The sequence below is a fragment of the Mauremys mutica genome, chromosome 18 (assembly GCF_020497125.1).
Source record: "Mauremys mutica isolate MM-2020 ecotype Southern chromosome 18, ASM2049712v1, whole genome shotgun sequence".
NCBI lineage: Eukaryota > Metazoa > Chordata > Testudines > Geoemydidae > Mauremys > Mauremys mutica.
In genome coordinates, this window is record NC_059089.1 from 16131009 (window position 1) to 16154358 (window position 23350).

Sequence of the window (23350 nt, forward strand, 5' to 3'; positions counted from 1 at the left end):
TTCTCTCACGATAAACTTGAGGGAAAGTTCCAGGTTGAAAACAATGGTTTGGGTTGGAGGCAAGTGCCCACCTGTGCTACTGCAGGGCACTTCAGCTAAAAGCACAGCAGACAGCTCTGAGCTATCTCCCGTGGTGCAGCCACGGAGGGGACCAGGTAACACACTTAACTCTGGGTGCACGTCACCTACTAACAGCCGGGGAATCAGGAATACAGGGGTCGCCACCAGACTGGCTCCATCTAGTCCAGCAACCTGTCTCCGGCAGTGCCCAGCGCCAGGCGTATCGGAGGGAGATGCAGGAAACCATGCAGCAGGCAGATGTGGGATAATCTGACTCCGGGAAGGTCTCCTCCTAATCCCTAATAGTTGACGTTTGGTTTATATCCCTTCCAAACTGTTCTGTTAGCATGAACTATCCTAGCTTTGGCTCTTCTCCATAGAAATGTCTGAGCCCGCTTTGCTTTTATTTAAACAAATAAACTCGCTTTTTCTTTGCTGGGGGTGGACCCCATGGAAAACCCTAAAGATCACATTTTCATGATTGCTCAGCATATTGGGTGCATGCTGGGGACTGAGCTCATTGGACCATGGGGCCCTGAGAGAGAGATTTAATGAAAACATTTCCATTAGTAATTTTTTTTTAAAGAAAAAAACCTTAATTTTAGCTCTGAAGTTCCCTGTGTGATCCAAGAAAAGAAATGAGTTTGGCCTTGCTGTTGAAATAATCTCTGCAAACACAAGTGCCATTGGTAGTGCCTAGAATTGACCAGATCTAGAAGAAATGATTAAAATGTACAAACTCGTAGAAATTCAGAGATTTACCAGGACAACCCTGTGAGACCGTTCAGTGACAAGCACACAAATGACGCATTAGGACAGCTGACTGCACTTGCAAATCTGGGGCTGGGATATGGGAGGGCGAGTCCCTTGAACTCTGCAAATCAGTGTTTTATCCAGGCTTTCAGCAGCTGTCAATGACCACGCAAGGAGCAAGGCAAGGGAGAATCAGGCCTTGACATCCAGTCATAGAGCCTCGGCCAACTCGCTTCTCTTTTCAATGCCTGATGCACTCTTATGCGTGTGCACTGGTATAGGGCACTGTGTGTGCGATGGGACGTCATATTGATGCGTGTGTCTGTGTGTGATGGATCATCCTCTAGACACTTGTGTGCCGTGTCGCTCAGTGTGGTGTGTCCTGTGTGTGTCCATATGATGTGTCCTGGGGGTGGCACAATGCTATTTTTGTATCACTTGTACAGTGGAAACTTGGGAGCATTTTCCCTTTCTCAAACCTTCACACCACAGAACCCCAATCGTTTAAACTGCCACCTACCCTGCCATTTAAAACCATATTAAAAATGAATCCACTTCTACGAATGTCATCAGCACATCTGTGCAATTGTGAGTAAGAATGTGAATGCCCAGAATGACTTTCATATCAAACAGGGGCAGGAGCAGAGCTGGGTAGGCTCCCGCCTATACGTGCTGGACACAATTCTCCTCTCGTACACTGGTGCAATTCAAGAGTAACTCCAGTATAGTCAGAGGTAAACTGGAGTAAAAGTGGTGTGAGGGGAGAACCGATTCTTCTGTCTCCAGGGGGCAAAACTTTATAAGAGGAGAGAAAGGGTGGCTCAGCAGGATGGGAGCTAGCCTGGGACTCAGGACACATATGAGAAATTCCTTGCTCTCCTACGGACTTCTTGTGTGACCTTGGGCAAGTCACTTAGTCGCTCGGTGCCTCGGTTTCCCCATCTGTAAACTGGGGATAACAGCACTGCCCTGCCTCAGACAGGTGTTGTGAAGATAAAAACATGAAATATTGTGGAGTGCTCTGTTACTGTGGTAACAGGGCCATATAAGTACAATCGATGGCTAGAGTCTCTGGATATTGGACGGTGGTAGTATGAGACAGGAGTGCTGGGAAGAGGCTGGTCTTTGTTACTGTGCTCTGACACGGGGCAGAGGTCTGTGGCTGCTGATCCAGTGGCTGCTGTTCAGATGGGCAGGGGAGAGAGATGGTAACAAAGGGCCATGGAAGCGAAAATGAACGCAGACAGGCCCAGGAGAGGGACCTTCTCCCAGGCAGCAGGGAGCTGGACTGCCCTCAACAGCAAACATAAATAGAAAAGCAAAAATTAAAAATTGTCCCCAGCCATAAAAATGCGAAGAGCGCAGGAGTTTCCTCACTCCAGCGTAAGTTTCACCACAGCTACATACGCCGAAGCTTCTGCCGTCCAGCTTCCTGAGCTCTGTTGTGCTGGTTGATGGGCGCTCTAGAAATTGATGTGGTTCAGCAGAACCAGGCACCAATCCCCAGTTACTTTGGGATCACAGTTCTCAGACCGACAGGCCCAGCTCGGCAAGGTGGCGACCACCCTCTGCTCCCTGGCATCTCCAGGGGAGGAATCACCCACTGGAAAAGCCAAAGCTGAATGGAAGCATGTAAAGAAGATGTTAATGATGGACAAAAGGTGGTCACAGGGTGCAGGGTGGCGTTTCCATCAGCCGGGCCCTGGCATATGGGGATCTGTGTCCCCCATTCTGAATGCTGCTCTGTCCTGTTGTCTATTCTACAGTCAAGGAACTTGCTCTGATTGAGGTCCATCCCAACCTGTAATCAGGGTAACATGAGCTGGAGACTCTCCAGGGAAAAATAAATCATAACAAATTTGTGTGTGCAGGCAAGGGCACTCACCACCCCCCCACCAGAAGGACAAATCGATCTGTCGATCTAATCTAGAGAAGGCCAAAGACACCAGGGAGGGGGGAATGCAGCTATGTCTAGGAGCTGCACTGTTCCGGGTGTGACTCTGTTGCGTCTTTGATCATCCCAAAGTGACTAGTCACTGGGGAAGGAGTCTATTGAGAAAGCTCTGTCAGCATGCCCAGGGCTGTGCAGCGTGGAGAGAGACACGCTCCGAGTCTAAACCAGACACGTAACGCGCCGGATGTAGGGCCAGACTGGAAGCAGTGCGGCGTCTGCTGGAGGAATCCTTGTGGACAGGCGTCGCAGAAGGGCTGTGTTTTAAGGGAGGGTCTGGATGGAAGAGGAGGGGAGGGACATCGAAAGAGGCCGAGGGAATCGCTGCCTCCCACCCACTGGATCCCAACTCTGGCATGTATTTTGCCATCTCGCTCTCAGTGGGTGGCTTGTTGGCTGTATTAGTTCTATATTGATTTATGCCAGCTGGGCCCATTCCTCTGCTAGATCTATTAGCTTTCTGGCTGGCTCCTCACTCTGGTTTCAGGCCTGAATCTGAGCCAGTTGCTCTGTTTTTTGAGTCCTCGAGACGCCCGTTCCCCGCCCACAAGTTGCACAAATATTTTATGTGCCATTAAACAGCTGCTGATGCGCCGGCCTTTGATCCCTGGCCAACTGTTTATCCCAAAGCATCGCAGGCCACTTTCCAAGCCTGGCATGTCAGATCCTACCCTGGGATGCTTCCGTTGGCATCTAGGGAAGTGAAATCAAGAAACGGACCCAAACTGAACACCCCAGCCTACATTTCCAGGAGTGACGGGTGACTTTTGGGAGCCCAGCATGAGGCACCTCAGTGGGGCCTGAGGGTCCGAAAGTGCTGAGGATCAGGTCCCTTAACAGGCGTTCCCACTGGGCACCCAAAATCACTTTTGCCTCTTCCCCAGAGCCAAACACACCTCTGATTTCCTTGGGGTGTTTGAAATCCAGATCCCAGTTCTACAACTCACCTCTCTGCTGGAGGTGCCTGCCCAGGCCTCTGAGCTGGTGTGAGTGGCCAAATGTGGGCTCTGGATGCCTGCTTGGGAAAAGGGCCCCTTAGTCCCCTGCCTGCCTAGAGCTGGATGGCCAGTGAGCCGTCGAGGGAGCCAGGAATGCCTCAGAAAAGCTGCCAACAGGAGTCTCCAGGCCCATTGGGGGAAGGGGATGTGTTGCGTCTTGGGTTCGGTAGCAGAGGGACGATGGAAGATGGTGGCACCACCTGACAGGTCCGAGATGGCGCAGAAGGGCGGAGGAGTCGCTGAGAGGCCGCTGCAGGGCTGTGGGAGAGTGACGCAGAGGGGGTGATCAGCATGTCACTAGCTGAGATCTAAACAGAGCCCTGACCTGCCCCAGGTGAAGACCCAACCCAGCAAAGTCCCAGCCTCCTCCTCCTCTCACCCAGGACATCCCTGGTGCTGCACTCTTGAGAGCCCTTCAACCCTTCCATGGCGCTATCAACCCTTTCATGTAGACGGGGTTCCTTTAGCCTGCTTATGCTGGGACTTACTGCAGTTGGGGGCCAGGGTCCACTGGGGAGGTGGGGTCTCTGCTTCGGGTGGGATTCGTTGCCTTGCCAAAGCCTCCCAGCCCGGGGGACCTATCCTTGGGGCTCACCCAGAGCCTTCCAGTGGGTAGTTACAAACATTCTTCTCCTTTGGTACATTCTAACAGCTGGGGGAAAAACAACACATTTTTGGAAGGATCTGCTGGGATGGCCTGATAGGGGGCTGAAGCCCACCAGAAACGACGATTCCCTCCCCCAGCTACTATGGAACCTTGGCTTCCGAGGTCATGAAGTCCCATTGTTATATCAACAATAGCTCTTTAGCAACGTTCTTAGTGAGCATTTAACAAGTCCCTCTTGCTCTCACAAATGGCCATGGGACTAAGACCCTGCTCAGGCATCAATTATAGCCTGTTACAACGTGCTTGTCCCCTGACCTGGGTGCAAGGCAGTTCCATGCTGTACCCTAGCTAGGACCTCAGCTGTATTCCCTAGCCAGACTAAAGCCTTGGCCGTGTCCAGGGACAGACAGGCCACAGCTAAGAGCCCATCGGCACTGTAACTGGGTCCCCTGCCTCAGCTGCTGCTGTAGCATGGAGCAGCCCTTTGACGTCTTCAGCACCACGCAGGGAGTGGTGCCGTCGGCCGTACGCCAGCGAGGACACGTCATCCTCTTGAGGGGCTGGGGGTCTGCTGCTAACCTAGAGAAACGTTCCTTCTAGTGCTGCTACTGCTTTGCCTGAGAAGCTTCCGGTCCCCCTGGTAGCTCCCTGAGCTAGCCAGGCTCGGAGGGTCCCCTTGGAGAGGTTGCAGTGGCCATGTTCTCCATCGCATAGACACTGTGCCTCATATTGTTGAGCTTGGGGCATGTGAACTCCCCGCTTGGCCTCTCAGGCAGCCCGTCAAACTCCCGTCGGCCCCCCTGAAATGACACGGGGAGCCCCCACAGAAAGATGCTTTGGCCATCTCTGTCCCCTTCCCTCCAGAGCACTCCAGATTCACCACCCCTGAGAGGCGGGCAGAGATGAGCAGCCCCATGCGATGGGGAAAACCAAGGCACAGAGCAGTGATGTGACCTGCCCAAGGTTATCCAGCAGGTCAGTGGCAGAGCTGGGAATAGAATCCCAGGCCTGGGTACTAACCATTAGACCACACTCCCTCTCGGGAATCCTAAAGGAAGGATTTAGTGGCTGGGACTTGAGAACAGGGCGGTGTCCACACCCATGCTGCAGCTGCACTGGGCCATGCTCACAAACCCAGCTATCTGTCTCCAGGCAGAATCTGGCCAGGAAGCCAGAAATCACTCCCCGGCGTGGCCATGCCAGGGGAGAGGCTCAGTTACCGGGTTGGCTGAGGGCAGGAGAAAAGGAAATGCAGACCCACACGGAGGCCAGGAAGCGGAGCCACTTCCAGGAGCTCCAGATGTGCTGGGAGCCCCATCGCCGCTGCACTCCTCCCTGCAGAGAGAACCGAAAGTGCAAGGCGCCCTCCCTTGCTCCCCTTCTGCCTTGAGCCACAGCTCTCAGAGCGTGACCTCCAGCAGAGGCTCCAGGCCTCTGAAAACGGCATTTCCTCTCTTCATTTGGCAGGCGATCGCTTGGCAGACCCTCCTCTAAAGGGAGTTAATTTCCTGCCGCGCTGCGTCATCAGGGCTGGATTGAGTCAGTGCTGCCCATTCAGGCACTGTGAGTCCGACCCAGCACATCCACTCTGCGGAGCAGCCCGGGCGCAGCAAGCGGCAGCCGCCTTGCCAGCCCACGACGACCGGTGCCGGTTCTGCTGCTGCCGCCACTTCTCCATCGCCGAGAGCTCGGAAACTCCCCAAGGCTGGAGTGGAGACGCTTCCCCTCCCTCCGTCTTTTTCGCCTCAGTCCTGTAGCGAAACAGTGCAGCCCATCGGGGGTTCCTGGTGCGAGGCCCCTGCCTCTGGACACAGGCTAAGAAGAGCCGGGAGGCTGAGAAGAGAGGCAGGGCGGGGAGTCGGCATTCCCACCCCATGGAGGCCGGGCTGTTCCTAGCAGCGCTGCTGCTCTCTTGCACACCGATACGCACAAGTGAGTGGCTCCTCCTTGCCTGCGCTCTGGGCGGGCGGCTCTGGGTGCGGGGTGGTTGGCTGCTCAGGTTGGGTTCGTTCTGTATTCTCCTGCTCCGCCCCGTCCTTCTCGCTGCTGGATCTTTACACTAGCCCTGAATCCAGCCGAGCCAAGCGCCCCGTTTTCATGCTGCACTTTCACAGGCCCTGGTGGGCTAGACGCCAGGCCGTGCGCCGCTCTGTCCCCAGCCAGAGCCCTGCTCTGGCACCGGGAGCTCGCAGCCGGTGGGATCTCCACAAGCATCTCCATTGCCCCTCGCAGGCTCTGCGAAAAGCCGACGGCGAGAGCGAAACCCGGCTTTGCTTTCGCTTTTCCCCGCAGCCCGGGGACCCCACATCGCTGGCTGACTCTTACCCGCTCTCCGGTTAGCGCCAGCTCAGCCCGTCACTCCCTTGGTCAGCCCGGGAAAGCTCACCCAGCACCTCCTCTGCGGTCCCTGGGCCTGGGCTTTCCGCACTGCGCTCCCTGTGGCCGAGCGGAGAGTGACTTATCTGTGAAGTATCCCGGCGGGCGGGTGCGCGCAGCCTGCAGCCTGAGGTCTCTAGCCTGCTGCTGTTAGAGCCAGATCCTGCAAAGCGCTGAGTGCTTCCTGCAGTGCCCTCAGCGCCACTGGCTTTAGTGGGCGCCAAGGCAATCTGCGGCTCACAGGATCGGGCTCCCTGGACCTCATCCAAAACTCACTGAAATCGATGAGAGCCCGTCGGGCGATGTCAATGGAAGTTGGATCGGGCCCATAGTTAGCAAGTAAGAAAACAAATTACAGAAAAATAGCTAAAGGAGGGAAGGAAAACCTGTCCCCTGGGCCTGGGCCGGGGGTGGTTTGAGGCTTCCCAGTGACTCACCAGATAAATCTCAGTTCTCAGATACAATATGGGACCAGAATGCAAACGCTGTGCAAGGCCAGTTGAACAGCTGCTAGGGGTCTCCTGGGCTATGCAAGGCAACAAACTGCTGAGCTGCTCAGGGCCCCTCTCCCATTCCAGTGTTGGGCTGGGGGTGATTGACATGAGCACTTAGTGCAGGGAGATGCAGGGGGCCGGAGCCTCAGCTGGCGTGAAACAGCACATGCCCCAGTGGGACTGCTTGGGAGGGAGGCTGATCCGGCCTGTTGTGTTTGGTGTAAACCATCTTTTGATTACTCAGTCAAATCAAACTCGGGCGGCTGCAGCCAGACTGCTGAGAGCTGGAGGTTTGCAGAGGAAATAGCTCGAAGGGTTGCTGGGATTAGGAAAGAGAAAACTCGAAACAAATGTTAGAAAAGTGCTAACCCCAGTTTTATGTGTCTCGCTTTGGGTTGTAAAGCTCCCAGACAGCGCAGGGACGGGAGAGGGAAAAGGGAAAATGAAAATAACGTACGAGCCTTTGAAAACGGAGACTGTAAAGAAATTGGGAATTTGGCCAAATTCCCTGGATTGGGGTAAATCCTCTCTCCACAGTAACTACCCCTGGAGAAGTGAGATGCTTGGGAAATTCCCCAGCTGCATTTATTCACTCTCATAAAATCTTGCAAGTGTTGAGGCCAAAGAGTAAAGCAACAGTAGGAGGGGAAAGTACAATTCAGGCTGAGCAAGGATTTGAAAGGGACGAACATTGTGAGCGGATTAACAGAAATACACACCAAAGAAACTAAACGAGCCAAGGGGAGAGAGCCAGAGCTGTTAGCTCCCTTGAAGGCAGCTAAACTGATTAGGGGTTTGGAACGGGTCCCATGTGAAGAGAGATTAAAGAGGCTAGGACCTTTCAGCTTGGAAAAGAGGAGACAAAGGGGGGATATGATAGAGGAATATAAAATCATGAGTGATGTGGAGAAAGTAGATAAGGAAAAGTTATTTACTTATTCCCATAATACAAGAACTAGGGGCCACCAAATGAAATTAATAGGCAACAGGTTTAAAACAAATAAAAGGAAGTTCTTCTTCATGCAATGCACAGTCAACTTGTGGAACTCCTTAGCTGAGGAGGTTGTGAAGGCTAGGACTGTAACAGTGTTTAAAAGAGAACTGGATAAATTCATGATGGCTAAGTCCATAAATCGCTATTAGTCAGGATGGGTAAGGAATGGTGTCCCAAGCCTCTGTTTGTCAGAAGGTGGAGATGGATGGCAGGAGAGAGATCACTTGATCATTACCTGTTAGGTTCACTCCCTCTGGGGCACCTGGCATTGGCCACTGTCGGTAGACAGGACACTGGGCTAGATGGACCTTTGGTCTGACCCAGTACGGCCGTTCTTATGAAGAATGAGACTGGAAGAGCAGATAGCAGAGATGGAACTGTGGCTTTGCTGAAGGGTCGGACTATGTGGATATCTAGCAAGGCACGGGATAGCTTTGTAGTAGGGACATGCTGTGAAAATCATCACTGATTCCACGCTGGTTTGTAACACTCTGTGATCTCGTGCACACAGCCAGGCCAGCACCGTGCTATACCCCAACCCCACAACACGGCAGGCTTGGCCGTGGAGATCGGTTCTAAAGCAAGATCAAGTTTCCAGGGGGATCGTGGGTGTGGAGATAACATGGTCATGACGTTCCAGGGTGCAATCCAGACCAGTGAGGGGCTGCGTCACCCCCACCCTGCTCCCTGGGGTGCCTCAGTGCTTGCTGCTGTAGCTCCCAACCTGGGCTCCTCACGTCCTGAGTGTCTGTGCATAGCCACAGCCCTGGTCCAGCAGCTGTGTGACCCCAGCAGCCTGTCAGCAGCGCATCAGCCACACTCTGGCTTCCAGCAGCCTTGATTACTCCCTGCAGGGTGACCCCAACACACACCCAGTCCCGAATCATCTCCCCAGGTTGTGTGTTCTGCACTGTCTAGCCCCCTCCCGGCCAGTCCAGATGTATTAGGTCCCTTGCCCCTCTAAGGAGATCAGTACACGACAGCTTGCTGCCTTCAGTGGAGTCACCCACGCAGGTCACACAACACTGGATTAGGTTTGTTTACAGAATCAAAGAAGTTTACTGAAGTCCAAGGAGCTAAGTGTTAAGTGAGTGCGAGTATAAGGCATTAAAGTCAGAAACGCTTACAAGAGAAATAAAGCTCAAAGCGCTTCCTAGTACTAAATGTAACAAACCAGACGAGGGTCAAGGTGAAATTCTTACCAGGGCTTTCCAGGAGCATTTTTGACCGAACTCTCAGGTCAGGATCTGCTCCCAAAGCCCAACGTCTCTTGTCTTAGAGAGAGGTGGGTAGGGAGGGAGACCCAGGGGTGTTTAGCCTCTCGCTTTTGTGGTCCTGTCACCCTTTGAAAAGTGTTTTCCTGAGCGTGCCCCCTAGTTAAAGTGCTTTCCAGCTGGGAGCAAGGAGACAGGGCATCTGGTGGCGGAAAGAGGTGTTGTGCTGTTTCTTTTCACCTGTGGTTTCTGAAATGCAGATTTTCTATGTCCTCTTTCTCCCCCTCTCACTGTCTGAAGACTCTGTTTCCAGCTTATATGCAAACTGAGGTAAATACACATCCCTTTGTTTAAGCCAGGCCTCTTGACCAGTTCCACCTAGTCAGGGCTATGCAGGTTTGAACATGTGCCTTCAACGTCACACAGGGGGATGCCAGAACTTTACACATAAGGTTGCTATGTACATTGTTGAGATTATTGACCAGTTAGTTGCTAGTTTTCCAATGATACCTCCCAAGGCATATTTTGTACAAAGACTATTCCAGTCATGTGTGGATACAGGCTGCGTTCAGAAATCATGCATCAAGACCCAAGAAACATCAGAGTGGCTTAAAAATCGCAAACTATTAGAAAATGTGTAAAATGTCTCGGGCAGGGGGATTTGCCTTTTGTTTCTGAGCTTTCAGGCTGCATTTGAGTCCCATTTTCAAGCTTTTCTGTGCAACCAATCTTTTAAAAAATTACACTGAGATTTTCACCTAATCACATGACTCCAGAAGCTGGAGCTTTAAGAAGCCAAACCAAATATCCCAGGACTTGTTTTAAAACCATAAGCTTTGGCAGCACTGTAACGAGCAGGGCTGGGAGAGCAGTGTGGAATCCCAGGACCTGGGGAGCACACTCATCTGCAGAACAGCAATCACGGTAGTATGGTAACAGAGCAGCTCCCAGAGAACGGGAGAAGCTGTGGCCTGAGATCATGAGTCACTGAGGGAAGGTGCGTCCCTAGTGCTTGTGTGATCCCTGCAGGTGGGGAAGGACTGTGCTAATCACGGCACTGAGCTCAACAGAGTGAGGGGACCTAGTTGAAGTGACTTCTCCTGGAGAACTACTGTGTGGCTGGATAATCTGGTTCAAATAGGCCTGGACTGTGGCTAGGCAGCCTCATTGGGCCAAGTCTATCCCTGGTGGCACCCTACGACTTCTCTTGGCTTACAGCCGGGGGGAATTTGGCTCCGTATAACCCCAGAGGATCCTCGTCCTCTTTGGTGGCACCCTGAGGATCGTCCCTTTCCCCACTACCATCAATGTTCTACATGGCAGCTGCTGTCCTCCCAGTGGGCTCCCTTTGGGTCAGTGCTGAATGACAGGTGGGGATGGCTCAGCGGCTGCTGGCTCTGAGCTGCTATTGGTTTAGCCGCAGGCCAGTGTGTGTTTCCCATTGCTCCCGGAAAGCATGAGGAGTCTGACATCAACCCCTCTGAGTGACAGAATCCCCCGGGGAGGAGAAGCTCTTTCGCTGTATGCAGGCAGAGGTGAGCTGGGCATTGCTAAGCGTGGCACAGCCACAGCCCAGGAAGGAGACCAGCTGAGCATTCCCTGCTTATGGGGGGGGAGGGGGGTGTCACACTGGACGATCCAATGTCCTCTCCTGCCCTTCTAATCTATGAACCGGCTAGGAGCTGCCACATGCCGTGTGACAGGTGGTGCAATGTCTTTGAGGCCTGTATTATATTACGCTTGTATATCACTGGGGGCTAAGGATTGTACTTAACCCCGGTGGGGCGGGCTACCCCAACTTCTCCAGGAACCACAAACAGTGGGAGATGACGACGGCAAATCACACGGGTTGTAATATCCCCAGGGAGCGTAGACTGATTCCAGCTGGACTGTCCAGAGTCCATCCGACAAAGCAAGGCTGTTTGAATAAAAAGCTGGGTTCGCACAGGCTCAGGCCTTCTTTCTGATCCAGCAAACAGGCAGGACCTTCTGTCCAAGGGCCCCAGCCCTTGCAGAAGAGTTGGAAAGACTTTGGCTTGCTAGGACCCTCTAAGGCTGCGGGTGACCTCAGGTCAGCTGTTAGCTCATGTATAGGAACTTTGGGTTTTTTACATGTTTTCTCTGTACTGCTTTTACCTTCAGAATAAAGGTCCTGGGCTGGCTTAGAAAGAGCTGGGTGGTAACTTGGAACTGCAGGCAAGGCACTGCTCAGAGCCCTCGGACAGAACACAAAGTGCAGGCAGCCTGGCTTGCTGGGGACGTCACAGTGTAAGGCCCGGACGGAGCTGTGCAGCCTTAAAACACTGGTCAGGAGGGTGAGAGATGCAGGTCTCTGCCCTAGAGAGGTGACGGCTGGGGAGCCAGAAACCTTAAGTGGGTGCCCTTGAGGGACCATGGCGGGGGATACTGGCGCAGTTATCCTGAACCGGTGACACTAAGTAGAGCTGCGAAATGAAAATCTGCCTCCCCCCCTTACTCTGTTTTTCACTCCCAAAGTAGAAAATTGGTTTAAAACGTGAAAAACCCTAGTTATGGAAAAACTCAGAGGCCTCCCAGACAAGTAAGGGAAAAGCTACACTCCCCAGCTGCCATCCAGCCGTTTCTGTAGCCCCTTGTGCTGTGCTCCTGCCATCTGGCCTGAGCTCAGCAGTGTTGGACTGCATGAGTGCTTAGCAGAGAGACCGGTCAGAGCTCCCCTGCGGGTGTCGGTGGTGCAGTAGGTGTCATCCTTCCCTTGGCCAGCACCATGATTGTGTCCTAGGAGACAGCGCTCAGGAACCTGTAGCCCCTGACACCTCTTGCTGATCACGTCACTTCCCAGATTGACTTCCAGGCTGGGTTTTAATGTTCTGCCTTCCTAACACTCCAGCTGCGTTTTCCGTCGAAAAAGGCATTTTTCGCTTTGTGCCCTAAACAGTAGCCGAGCGTTGGTGCCTGCTGTGAAGCAGCTTCCACGTCCCACCCCAGAAGGGGCCGTGTTTCAGGGACTGTGGGGGTGAGCCCTGTGTATTGTTTGCTTATGAGTTGGTAAAGTGGTCTGGGATGAAAGGCGCTATGTGAATGGCTGATCGGGATCCAGCGCGAGTCCCTTCAGCATGGCCATGCCTCCCCTTTTAGCCAGACCTCCCTTCCCGAAACCCCACCCCTGCCTTCACCCGTCCTATGAGCGCATCCCACCCACTACTGTCTGCGCACTCTGCTATGAATTGGCATCCCATTGTGTTGCGGGTCATTTACTGGCATTGTTTTCTAGCTCACAGAAAGGATCTGAATCATATGATTGTGTCCCGGTGTGCTGATCTCATCCAGCTATTACTGTATCCATCAGCACCAGCAACATCAAAAAGCGAGCTGTGTAACGTTCGTGCTGCCTTTAGTGGAGTTACGGGGTTTGTCCTAGGGGGTCCTCACATGCCTGGGTTTACCTGGCTCTGCCTGGCGTGGCAGCTGGGGTAGATTACGCTGCCCTCGTGTCATCCTGCAGGCTAGGATGACAACACAGGGCTAGGAGCCTGGACAGCATGAGCCACAGTGAATCACCAGATTCCCGTTGACGGCCACGGGACAAAGGCTTGGCAGCAGATCCTGCCTCCCAGGCCTCACTTCTCTCACACGCGGGGCCAGGAGAAAGGTGTCTGTGCGACAGTGATCAGCCATGTTGTAGTTCTGAGCTAGCGCTGGATTTCCAGCAGCAAAAATCTGCGTTGTCTCCCTTAAATCCCAGGCCCGTAAAGAGGCTCTGTAACCCTGAGGCACCTCGGCGATGTCCCAGTTATTGTGTAGAGGGCAGAACGGACAAGCAGAAATGATGCAGAAAGGCTCAAAAAGAAAAGAGGTTATTCCCTTTGCTTAGTCCCGGAAACAGGCTGGTTTCCCCTCACCTAGGGAGGATAGGTTCTCTAGCCAAGACGGGAGAGGGAAATGGTCCGAGACAGCTTTCACCTACTCCATTGACCTGTGGATTTCCATCGCTGCAGCATGCGGTGCCTGCGGTTAGTTAACCTAGTAAAATACAGTCCTGGGTTGATGAGTTAACACACAGCCTGAGCTGCAGATTTCCTGGGGGGGTCCATCCTGGAGCTGCCAGAGATGGCAGGTAGGTCTGTGTGATCCATTGGTCACAGCAAAGAGCCCTGGATTCTCATGCTAATCCCACAGAGCCACTGCATGACCTCCGATGAGTTCACTTCGCCTCCTCAGCCAGTCCAGGAAGACGGAGCGGTAACAAATCAGCTCTGAAAAGCAGAAGGACCCAAGCGACGCTGGCTAACTAAATCATGGGGAGTGATGGGTGCTAAGTCAGTGTAAAAAGACTTTAAATGAATGTCTTCCCTGAGTTACTAACAGCCCCCTTAGTTATTAAAGCTAAGAGTTCTGAATCCCCTTGGCTTTTCACCAGTCGTTCACTCGCTGTGTTTTTCTCCATATGAGGAAAGATTAAAGAGGCTAGGACTCTTCAGTTTGGAAAAGAGAAGACTAAGGGGGGACATGATAGAGGTATATAAAATCATGAGTGATGTTGAGAAAGTGGATAAGGAAAAGTTATTTACTTATTCCCATAATACAAGAACTAGGGGTCACCAAATGAAATTAATAGGCAGCAGGTTTAAAACAAATAAAAGGAAGTTCTTCTTCACGCAGCGCACAGTCAACTTGTGGAACTCCTTACCTGAGGAGGTTGTGAAGGCTAGGACTATAACAATGTTTAAAAGGGGACTGGATAAATTCATGGTGGCTAAGTCCATAAATGGCTATTAGCCAGGATGAGTAAGAATGGTGTCCCTAGCCTCTGTTCGTCAGAGGATGGAGATGGATGGCAGGAGAGAGATCACTTGATCATTGCCTGTTAGGTTCACTCCCTCAGGGGCACCTGGCATTGGCCACTGTCGGTAGACAGATACTGGGCTAGATGGACCTTTGGTCTGACCCGGTACGGCCTTTCTTATGTTCTTATGTTCTTATGTTCTCAGCATTGATGACAACAGCTGTTAGTGTCACTGCAGAATTGACAAACCTGTATATCCTCCCAGGATCAGGGCTCCCGGCCTTAGGTTTAGCCTTACAAAATCTGCCTGTTGGGCTGACCAGTCGCAGACAGTGCCTAAGACATGGAAGGGAAAGCGCCTTATTCAGAAACAAGTAAATAATAAATGCAAATGGACTCCCAGTGATCCCACTGAGCAAACTGGTAAAGTTCCCAACCCTTAAAAGGCCAGAAATAGCAACCAACTCCAGAATCTTCCCCCGTGTCAGCCCAGACCAGGTGCGATTCACACTAGGTCTGAGTGAGTGGCGGCAGGGCTCTGTGTGTGTATTTAGTTTTTAAATGATTTAGTGCTGGTGAAAGCCCTAGAGGCTGATGCTCTGGGCTCTTCCCCAGGAAAGGTCCTGCCATGGTAGTAGCAGAGGAGCCTTCTCCCCCATCTCCACCCCCCGTCAGGCACTGCCCCGTAATGGTGAGCTGGAAAGAGGAGAGTTAACGTTCCACGGCCCAGGCAATCTTCGCCTCTCTGTTGAGACACCCAGCCAGGGACCAGTTAGTACCAACAATGGGGTTGGGTTTTGGGCCATGGCTCCTGGACTGAGACCCATCAGCTCGTTCCATGTGTGCCAAGCCAAGATGCTTTTCATGGCCGCGATGGTTAGTCCCCACTTGAAACCATCAAGCTAGAGGTGAAAGGCACCAAATCCCATTATCAATCCCTGGACCTGTTGAGTTCTCCCTGGACTGTGGGTCATACACTGTGTCTGTAGGGGAGTTCTTTCCCACTCCATCTATGCATATGATTTCCTCCATGCCACTGCACCCCAGGGTCAGTGCCATTGTTCTGCACTTGTTTGGTTAGCGTCTCCTTGATCTGCTTATAGAAAACAGGACTTACCCCACCCCACCCCCTCCAAGCCCATGCTCTGGGCAGACAGGGTGACGCGTCAGGGCCCTCCCAGCTCCCTGGTCTCGTCTGTGCTGGGATGGGAGGGGGAGGGGAGGGAAGGCGTTTGAACAAGATTTTTTTTCCTGGAGTACAAAAATAAAGGCTCTCTTATCTGATCGCCCCGGGGCCCTGCAGGCTGGGCCCAGCTGAGCGGTGTTATCTGATCATTACATAATGCTGGAGCCAGGCTGCTTTCCCCCCTGACGAATACCAGCAGGGCCTGGCAGGGAGGTGAGGAGCCAATCGTGTTTATGCAGAGCGGGCATGGGGAGCTGCCGAGCCTGAGTGTAACGCTGCCAGCCCGGAGCCCTCCGCAGGGAGCGGCCCTTACGCCTTGCTTGCGGGATGCTGAATCCTGGTCTGGCAGCGCCTGCACGAGATGAGGTTTTCCCTTCTCGGCATCTGCACCCCATGAGAGGGTGGAACAGTGGAGAGAAAGATGGACGCTGGGCTCCTATGATCTGGGGGCAGGGGAGGAGTTCAGCAGGAGCACTGTGCTGAAGGCCCCTTGATTAACGGGTTGGCGCATCGCGGGGAGTTTGGGGGGGGTGTTGGCCAGGGCAGAGACAGTGCTATGAACTGGGGACATGCGGATGTACCCAGCCAAGGGAGCAGGAGGAGCGTTAGGTGAGACAGGGGTGTTTGATGTGTCAGGGCATTAGGTGATGGGGGCCTCTGATAGCATATCGCGGGGGTGTGGAGCACAAGTGGGGGTTGGGTGATACATGGAACGGAAGGGGGCAGTGAGTGGGGCGGGGGTGCCCTGTTGGAGCCGAAGGGAGGGTTCAGTGACGTAGGGCTGACGGATCGTAGGGGGAAGGAGTTTCACGGGACGACGCCAGTTAATGCTAATGCGTTGCTGGGCGCAGGAGTGCGGCGTGATGTAGCAGTGGGGGCGGGGCGCTGAGTGACATGGGGAATTGGATGGAATGGTTTGTGTGCTGGGCAATGCTTTGATGAGTGGGGGGCTAAGAGCCGATGGGGCTGAGGGTGAGAGGTCTCCCCTCTGGCTCTGCCGGCCTAGGACGCTGAGTGGCCGGCTCCTCCCAGCCGGCGTGGTGCAACTGTCACTCTGTAGGTGGAAGGCTTCACACCCAGGCCAGAGGGTTGGGTAATCTCCCTCTGCCGTATGTGACGGTGCCATTCTCCTTGGAAACCGTCCCCAGCAGCTCCCGGTCGCCGCGGCGATCTAATCTTTCCCCTTTGCGTGCTAGTCCCTCAGTGCGAGGCGGAATCGGGGCCGTAACGCTAGACACGGATCGGGCCTGTCTAGTGTTCTGAGCAGCCGCAGGAGCCTGGTGTCTAGTCCTGGCTGAATTACCCTAGACTGGCTGCTTGGGGTAGGGCTGGAGGGGAAGAGTGACGCTGCCTGTGGAGCCCAGATAAGCCTCTGTTTATCTTCCTCCTGATGCTGCTGACTGCATGGCTGGTCTAGCTGGTGTGTGGAGGAAGTGCAGGACAATAGGTGGGTAGTGGACGCAGCGTCCTGGACGAGGCCTGGTCTGTGACCCTAGTACAAGGGCGGCTTTGGAAATTGCTTTCTCCTTGTTTGACTTCTCTTCTCCCCAGCCCCCATCTTTCCAGCTGTCACTCTGTGTGAATCACAGCTGCGGTCGCATCTTCTGCAGACTGGGTGCAGGAAACTGGGCTGTGACGCTGACCGAGTCCATTAGCAGGGCTTGAAAAATCTTTACGAGAGGAAGATTTCCTCGACGCGTGCGTGTGGTGGTGTGTTGCGGGGCGGCAGGGGCGAAGCCACCACTTTCGGCAGCACGTAGGCTGTCGTTTCAAAGCGTGTGCCTGTTCACGCGTGGATTTACCTAGGATATTTCCTAGTTCTAATGCTCATGAAGCAAACTGTCCGAAGGAGAACAGAGCGTAAAGGGACACAGGACTAGGTGTCCGAGTCTAAAGACAGACAGCTCTGCTCCTCTGCCAGCTCTGCCCAACAGCAGAGTGAAATTAACAAGCCGCTGGTCCATTTTCACTGCTGCTATTCAGACCCTGTGAGCAAGCAAGGAAAGGATCCTAAGGCCAGAAGGGACCATCATGATTATCTCATCTGAGCTCCTGGCCACAACACAGACCACAGAGCAGCAATACTCAGACTGTGGCTCGCAAGCCACAAGTGGTTGTTGAATGTGTCTCCTGCGGCTCTTTGCAGCACATGGTATTAAAACGCTGTGGGATTTACTTATTAACCAATCTAAGTTATTAACCAATCAGGATCCTTTTACTATGTTATTAACCAATTAAGTTATCAACTTACACTGTTATAAACTTATTTGCTGTGAGAATTATATATATACACACAGGCACATACTGATGTGTTTATATATATAAACATTTTCCTATCCTACTGTAAATCTGACTAGTACTGTAGTAAATGAAACAGTGAACTCACACGCCGGGGGCTCTTTTGGGTACTGTTGGTTGCTAATTTGGCTCCTGAACCCCTGAGGTCTGAGTATCACTGCCATGGAGTGTTACCCAGTAGATCCCATCGGTGTCCTGTTTCTGTTGATTTGGGGGAGCTCTGAGCAGAAGCTGGGGTAGGTGCCAGCGCTGAGGACCACTCAGAAAATCAAAGGCTGGGGGAAGGGCAGAGCAGTGGGGACCCAGCTTGGCCTTGCAGCTTCAGGGAAGGGGGGTGAGCTAATGGGGGAAGCTGTGAAGTGCTGTCACAGGGCTCACTACTATTACTAACCCTGTGAGGGACTGGACCGCACGAGCAGGGGCCTCTGGCCGGCACAGTAGCCTGAGTGTTGCTCGCTGAATGCATGGCACTGAGCCCAACTCTCCTCCTCTCCCCCGTCCCCCAGCCTGACTGTGTCTGGCATGGGACAAGCTACACACAGCCGTGTCCCAGCCTGGGGCCTTGGGGAAGTGGCTGAGATGGAAGTTGGCTTTAGTGGGATCTGAGTGTGCAAATCCCTCAGTGGCTTTGCAGGTGTCAGCCTAAGCCAGAGCTTCCCAATACACGTCCCTCCTACTGCGGCCAGTCCAGGATCCCTGGGGGGCTGGGGCTGGGAGGCCCCTGGGTTCAGCAGCTCCCTGCACTGTTCCAACCTAAGTGCTTCAGGCCCCTGAGTGGATGCTCGAGGCTCCGTCCCTGGGCTTAGGGCTGCTCTAGGTGGGATCTCAGTGGTTAGAGCCAAGGACTCTAAGACCAGTCCCGGGATGGGGGGTGGGGGGAGGCAGCAGGCCAGGCCCAGAGCCCCCCGCCCCCCAGGAGCTGCAGCCAGGGCTCCCCTCCCCAGCCCAGCCCAGCCAGGGAGCTGCCAAGAGCCCCTATCCTGCAAGCCAGAGAATGGCAGCCTGAGCCAAAGGCTCCTGTTCCTCCATCCCCAGGAGCAGCAGCCTGAAGCCCCCCAGCAGGAAGTTAAGGGCTAGGAGTGGCCCCAGCAGCCCTTAGCGGATGGCAGGGAGCAGCCAGGTCCCCCTCCCTAGCCAGGGCAAGCAGCAGGGGTCAGCACCCCAACCTCGGTCCCCACCCCGCCTAGGACAGAGCTGAGTCTCGGAGCAGCCGGAGTTTCCCGGGCGCCAGCCAGGGAGGAGCACGGCCAGGCCTATGTTCCTGCCGCTCATTCCCTGCTGCAGGCTTGAATTCTGGGAACCGGGACACTGCTGTTCTTTCTGTGTGTTCATGAGATATGCAAATGAAGGGCTTGTCATTTGCATAAGACCAGCACCCTGACCTTGCGGCTTCCCTGCGCCTTCCCCGTTCTCCTGCTCGCCATCCTCCTTTCATTCAGCACGGCTGACACATGTGTGTAAATTTCCATTCCCATTCCTTGGGCCTTCCATTTCCTGTCACTCACTGGAGCTGTAGATAGCATCGTCCAGTCATCCACCCTTCTCCTCCTTCAACGTCAGGGCGTCTGGACAATCCGGGCCTAGCATCCGGCCCAGCCCCGCTGCCTCCAGACGCCTCTGCTTGCATGCAGTTGTCTGGAGCCACTGGTGAGCGTCAGTCCCCAGAGGGAAGTGATGGAAATCCTTTCAGTGGCTGGCCATCTCCAAAGAAAACATTCCCCTGAGGGCGCAGCCAGGCCTAGCTGTTGGACCCCGATTCACCCCCTCTGCTTCAGACTCAGGAGGTTTGGCAAAGGATATTGAGCTCCCTTTAAGGAAGGGCTCATGGTGTGTCGCAGTTCACCACCATCACCCTAGTGAATCCTTTGTTACATGCGGATGCTGTTGTAAAACGTCTGTAGGCGCCTAAGGCTTCACAGCTGTTGCAGTGCAGAATGCCAGGGCCACTAGGAACTTAACAGAAGCAGCAGGGACATCAGATCTTGCGCTGATAGTCCAGGCCTGTGTGCCAAAGTAGAATCTCCATGAGCTGTTAGCTGTATAGGGCCTCTGACACACAAATGAACAATTCTGATCCCTCTGGTGAGATCCATCTGTCTTTCTGCCTGTCTCTCTCTCTCTCTCTCTCATACACACGCAAACACTTTAATTAGTATATTTTCTTCCTTTGCCTTGTCTTCATTGGCTGCCTGTAGGAAAGGGGTCTCACCAGCATAACACTGACAGCTCCTGTCCCTCCATGCCTGGGCCATTCACACAGGAGGACAGAGAGTTGTCAACCCGCCTGTCATTCTCGACGTTCTGTATCCACAGAGCCTGTTCTCTCCCTATATGCACCTCATCTCCTTAATATCACTGAGAACCTCAGGCTGCAGAAAGGGGAAACCAGCCAGCCCCTACTGCAATTCCCTGCCCTGCCTTCATCCAGAGCAAGGCGGCCAATGCCTGCCCTTCAGCACCAGCAAGTGCTCGGTCATAAAGCGTCACGAGCTGGGGACTTGTTCCTGCGGGATATGGAACCAAATACCCCTAGGTCATTGCTGGTCTGAATCCAGCTCAGGTTGCCTAGTGGTCTGTGTGAGATGAGGTGTCTCGCCATGTCCTCACCCATTTCTCTGAGTCTCAGCTCTAGCAGGATGAAATTTTTCCAAGGTCAGGGCAAAATGGCCACCAAAAAAATATGTATTTTATTTATATTTATTTTCCTCGATGTTGTGTTTTTATTTTCCTGTGGTTTGGCCAGTTCTAGTCTCAGCTTCTGCCAAACAGAGCCGGGGGGGGCATATTCTGACAGCCCTTACTCACCGAGTAGCAACTTTTGGCGTCAGAAGTCCCATTGCCTTCAATGGGACAATTCCCCAGTCAGCTGCATTGCAGTCAGCGGGAGTAAGATCTGCTTGCAGGATCAGGTCTCTAACTTGCCTCATACAAGGATTCCACATGCATTCCAGTAACTTAGATTTTCTGTTTTGTTTTTTTGAATGGCACATTGTTATTGTTCCCTCAGTAAAATGTTGCGTGCCCCGGTTTTCAGATGACTTAAATAACAGCTTCTGATCTTTCCGATTTCCTCTTGCCGTGCTGCAGACCGGGGGGTGTACGTGGCATGGGGGTGGGGGGGGGGGGACTTCTTGTGCTCAATTGTTTGTGAAAGGTATAGCATGATTTTGTCAAGTGTTTGGTTGCAGCAGGGACATAGCATTTTCCATACCGGATCAGAGCTTTATTAAGTTCAATCTCCTGTCTTGGGCAGCGGCCAATATGTGACACTTCAGAGGAATTTTTTAAAAGACCCAACATCGAGCACTTGGCCTGTTGCAAAATGCTGTGTGTTTAGGTGGGAGGACGCAGGGCTGGGATTCCTGACCTCGTGGGAATTGACCGCTCATATCCTGAAGCATGAGCTCTGATCCCCCACAGTGGGTGTGCGATTCACGTATTTCTCTGTGCTCTGGCGTGCTGAGATCTCACGATTGATTCAGGGTCAGTTTTGCATGGATGGGGCTGAAAATTTCACTTTGAATAAGGTTCAGGATTTCAACCCCTGAAGCATGGGGGTGTTTAAAGGTGGAAGATTTGTGGCTGAGTAGGCAGTGATATGTGCTATTTGCGGATCTAGGCCCACCCAAACCTAAAGCCCCCCCACCATAGCTAAGGGGGAAGAACCGCTAATTCCAGGCCACAAGTGGGTGTGTAGGGCAACAAATTTAAAAATAGGAGCAGGAGTGAGGTCAGAGATTGAAAATCAGGGAACCAGAGGGGGATCTGAGCAGAGAGCCCAGGACAGCACCCAGTGTCCCTCAAAGGCAGCTAAGGCGTCAGTGGACACTGCTCAGAGGAGCTAAGCCTAGACATATGCTATATGGGCTCTGTAGCATAATGAATAGCATGTTGGTCTTCTAGCTTAGTGACAGATGAAGTCATTCAAAGGCTGTGGGTTTGAGTCCCACCAGAGTCATGTTTTGGGGGTCAGACTAAATGACCCTTGTGCTCCCTTCTAACCCTATGGGTCTAGGATAAGGCATTGGGCTGGGACTCAGGAGACCTGAGCTTTGTTCCTGACTCTGTCACAGACCTGCTGGGTAACCTTGGGCAAGTCACTTCATCTCTGTTTCCCCTACCACCCTTGTCTATTTGGATTGTAAATTCTTCAGGGCACAGCCCATCTCTTGTTATATGCTTGTACAGTGCCTAGCATGATAGGGCCCACATTGGATTGGGCCCTCTAGGGGCTACAGTAATACAAAGTACAGCAGCACGTGTGGCTTATGAGATTATTTGGAGAGCCCTACATTATGCTGGTGGAACCCACTATTCGGTGTATTATCCAGCCCTGCTCTGTGGCTGGCTTACAGTGGATAGGACTGTACTGCAGGCACCAGGTAGCAGAGTTACTCCTTCAGCTCAGGTGGTGGCGATTCACGTTTAGTGCTGGGGATCCAGGGTTCAGTGCCCAGGGGTGACCTGTGATGTCTGTTGTTACCCAGGCACAGGGCAAAAGGAGGGAGCGTAGCTTTGATTTGGACTTTCCCCTCTATCAGCATAGTTCTAGTGTCTGAATGATTTTGCTGCTGCTTTTCCCTGGAGCTAGTCTCAGAGTTGGCCCTGACAGACCCGGATGGAAGTCAGTGGAGCTCCGCCATGGATGGAGACTGGCTTGCAAATACGCGGTGAAGGTCGTAGTTAGAGACAAAAAAGCCCTCCCTGATCCAGTCCATACAGCTGCAAAGACGGGCTGCGTTCTCCAGGGAGAGGGTGTGTTCATGGTAAGCTGGTGCTTCCCCCACCTCTTAGCCAAAGCACTAGGAAGAATCCTGTTGGGTTACCTTTTTTAAAGAGCAGCTACAGCTGATGGAGGAAATGTCCTTTTCAGTAACCTAGGAACGAGATATTCGAGATTTTCCGTCCATCTGTCCTTCCTTGCTTCCTTCCTCTAGAACCGCCCCTTCAGGGCTAAGTGTTGTGCCTTGACCTTATACACCCTTGGAAACTGGAGCTGAAAGCGCCCCCCCCCCCCGAACCCCTAGCCCGTATCCCCCTGGCAGCATCTAATAACTGACAGATGTGCATCCCCAGTGCATCCCAACCCCCTGTGCTCAGACACATGCTGCCCACAAGTCTCTTCTCAGCTCCTGCGGCACCTCCTTCCTATACAGCCCAGAGCACCTTCTTGCTGTCCTGGGCAGGAGATGGGCTCCCAGGCACCTTTTGCTCCAATAAGGACAATGCACCTTCTCCCCTCCCACCACCCAGGCTCCTTAGCTAATGCTTCAGTTGCCCTTGGATCTGTATCCTCTCCTGGGCTCCCCCCTGCATCCCTGACCCCTTCTCTTCCCTGGCCACTCTGTGCTCCTGCTCCCCTCCTGATGTGCCAGGCCCTTCGCTCTTCTCCCATCCTCCTGTGCTCCTTGCCCCCGGAGCCCCCCTTCTCACTGCCGCCGTTCTGTCCTGCAGCGAGATGACTGACAGTGAGTGGCTTCCCCTCTAGGTCCCACGAGCGGCGATGTTTGCACCCTTCAGCAGACCACGAAGGACAAGGTGTCTTACATGACAGGCAAGACTGCGCGCGGCTGTGTGAGCCGCAGCACCGTGGGGGAACTCCAGGAGGTCCACGTTCTCCAAGTGAAAGTAAAGACCGAGGTCAGTGACTGAGG

The 23350-nt window shown here is 53.3% G+C and overlaps 2 protein-coding genes across 4 annotated transcripts in view; one reads left to right on the plus strand and one right to left on the minus strand.

Annotated features, from left to right (window-relative positions):
• Positions 1-693: 693 nt before the first annotated feature.
• Positions 694-5932, minus strand: LOC123352375. 3 transcript variants are annotated; one of them, XM_044992390.1, is made up of 3 exons: positions 5631-5932; positions 3712-4020; positions 694-2614 (listed from the first exon to the last, which is right to left on the minus strand). In XM_044992390.1, exons 1-3 carry the CDS (start codon positions 5814-5816, stop codon positions 2321-2323), a joined length of 789 nt encoding a protein of 262 aa, XP_044848325.1. In that variant the 5' UTR covers positions 5817-5932; the 3' UTR covers positions 694-2320. The 3 variants fall into 3 exon arrangements, 1 of the variants encoding a protein (XP_044848325.1); XR_006574151.1 differs by lacking the exon at positions 5631-5932 and adding an exon at positions 4358-5620; XR_006574150.1 differs by lacking the exon at positions 5631-5932 and adding an exon at positions 4251-5614.
• A 4-nt stretch (positions 5933-5936) lies between these two features.
• Positions 5937-23350, plus strand: part of ENG (endoglin) — a 56918-nt gene continuing 39504 nt past the window's right edge. Inside the window, exons 1-2 of the mRNA XM_044992389.1 lie at positions 5937-6301; positions 23185-23336. Of these exons, the coding sequence (XP_044848324.1) occupies positions 6244-6301; positions 23185-23336 (210 nt within the window). The 5' untranslated portion in view covers positions 5937-6243. The remainder of the gene's footprint in view (positions 6302-23184; positions 23337-23350) is intronic.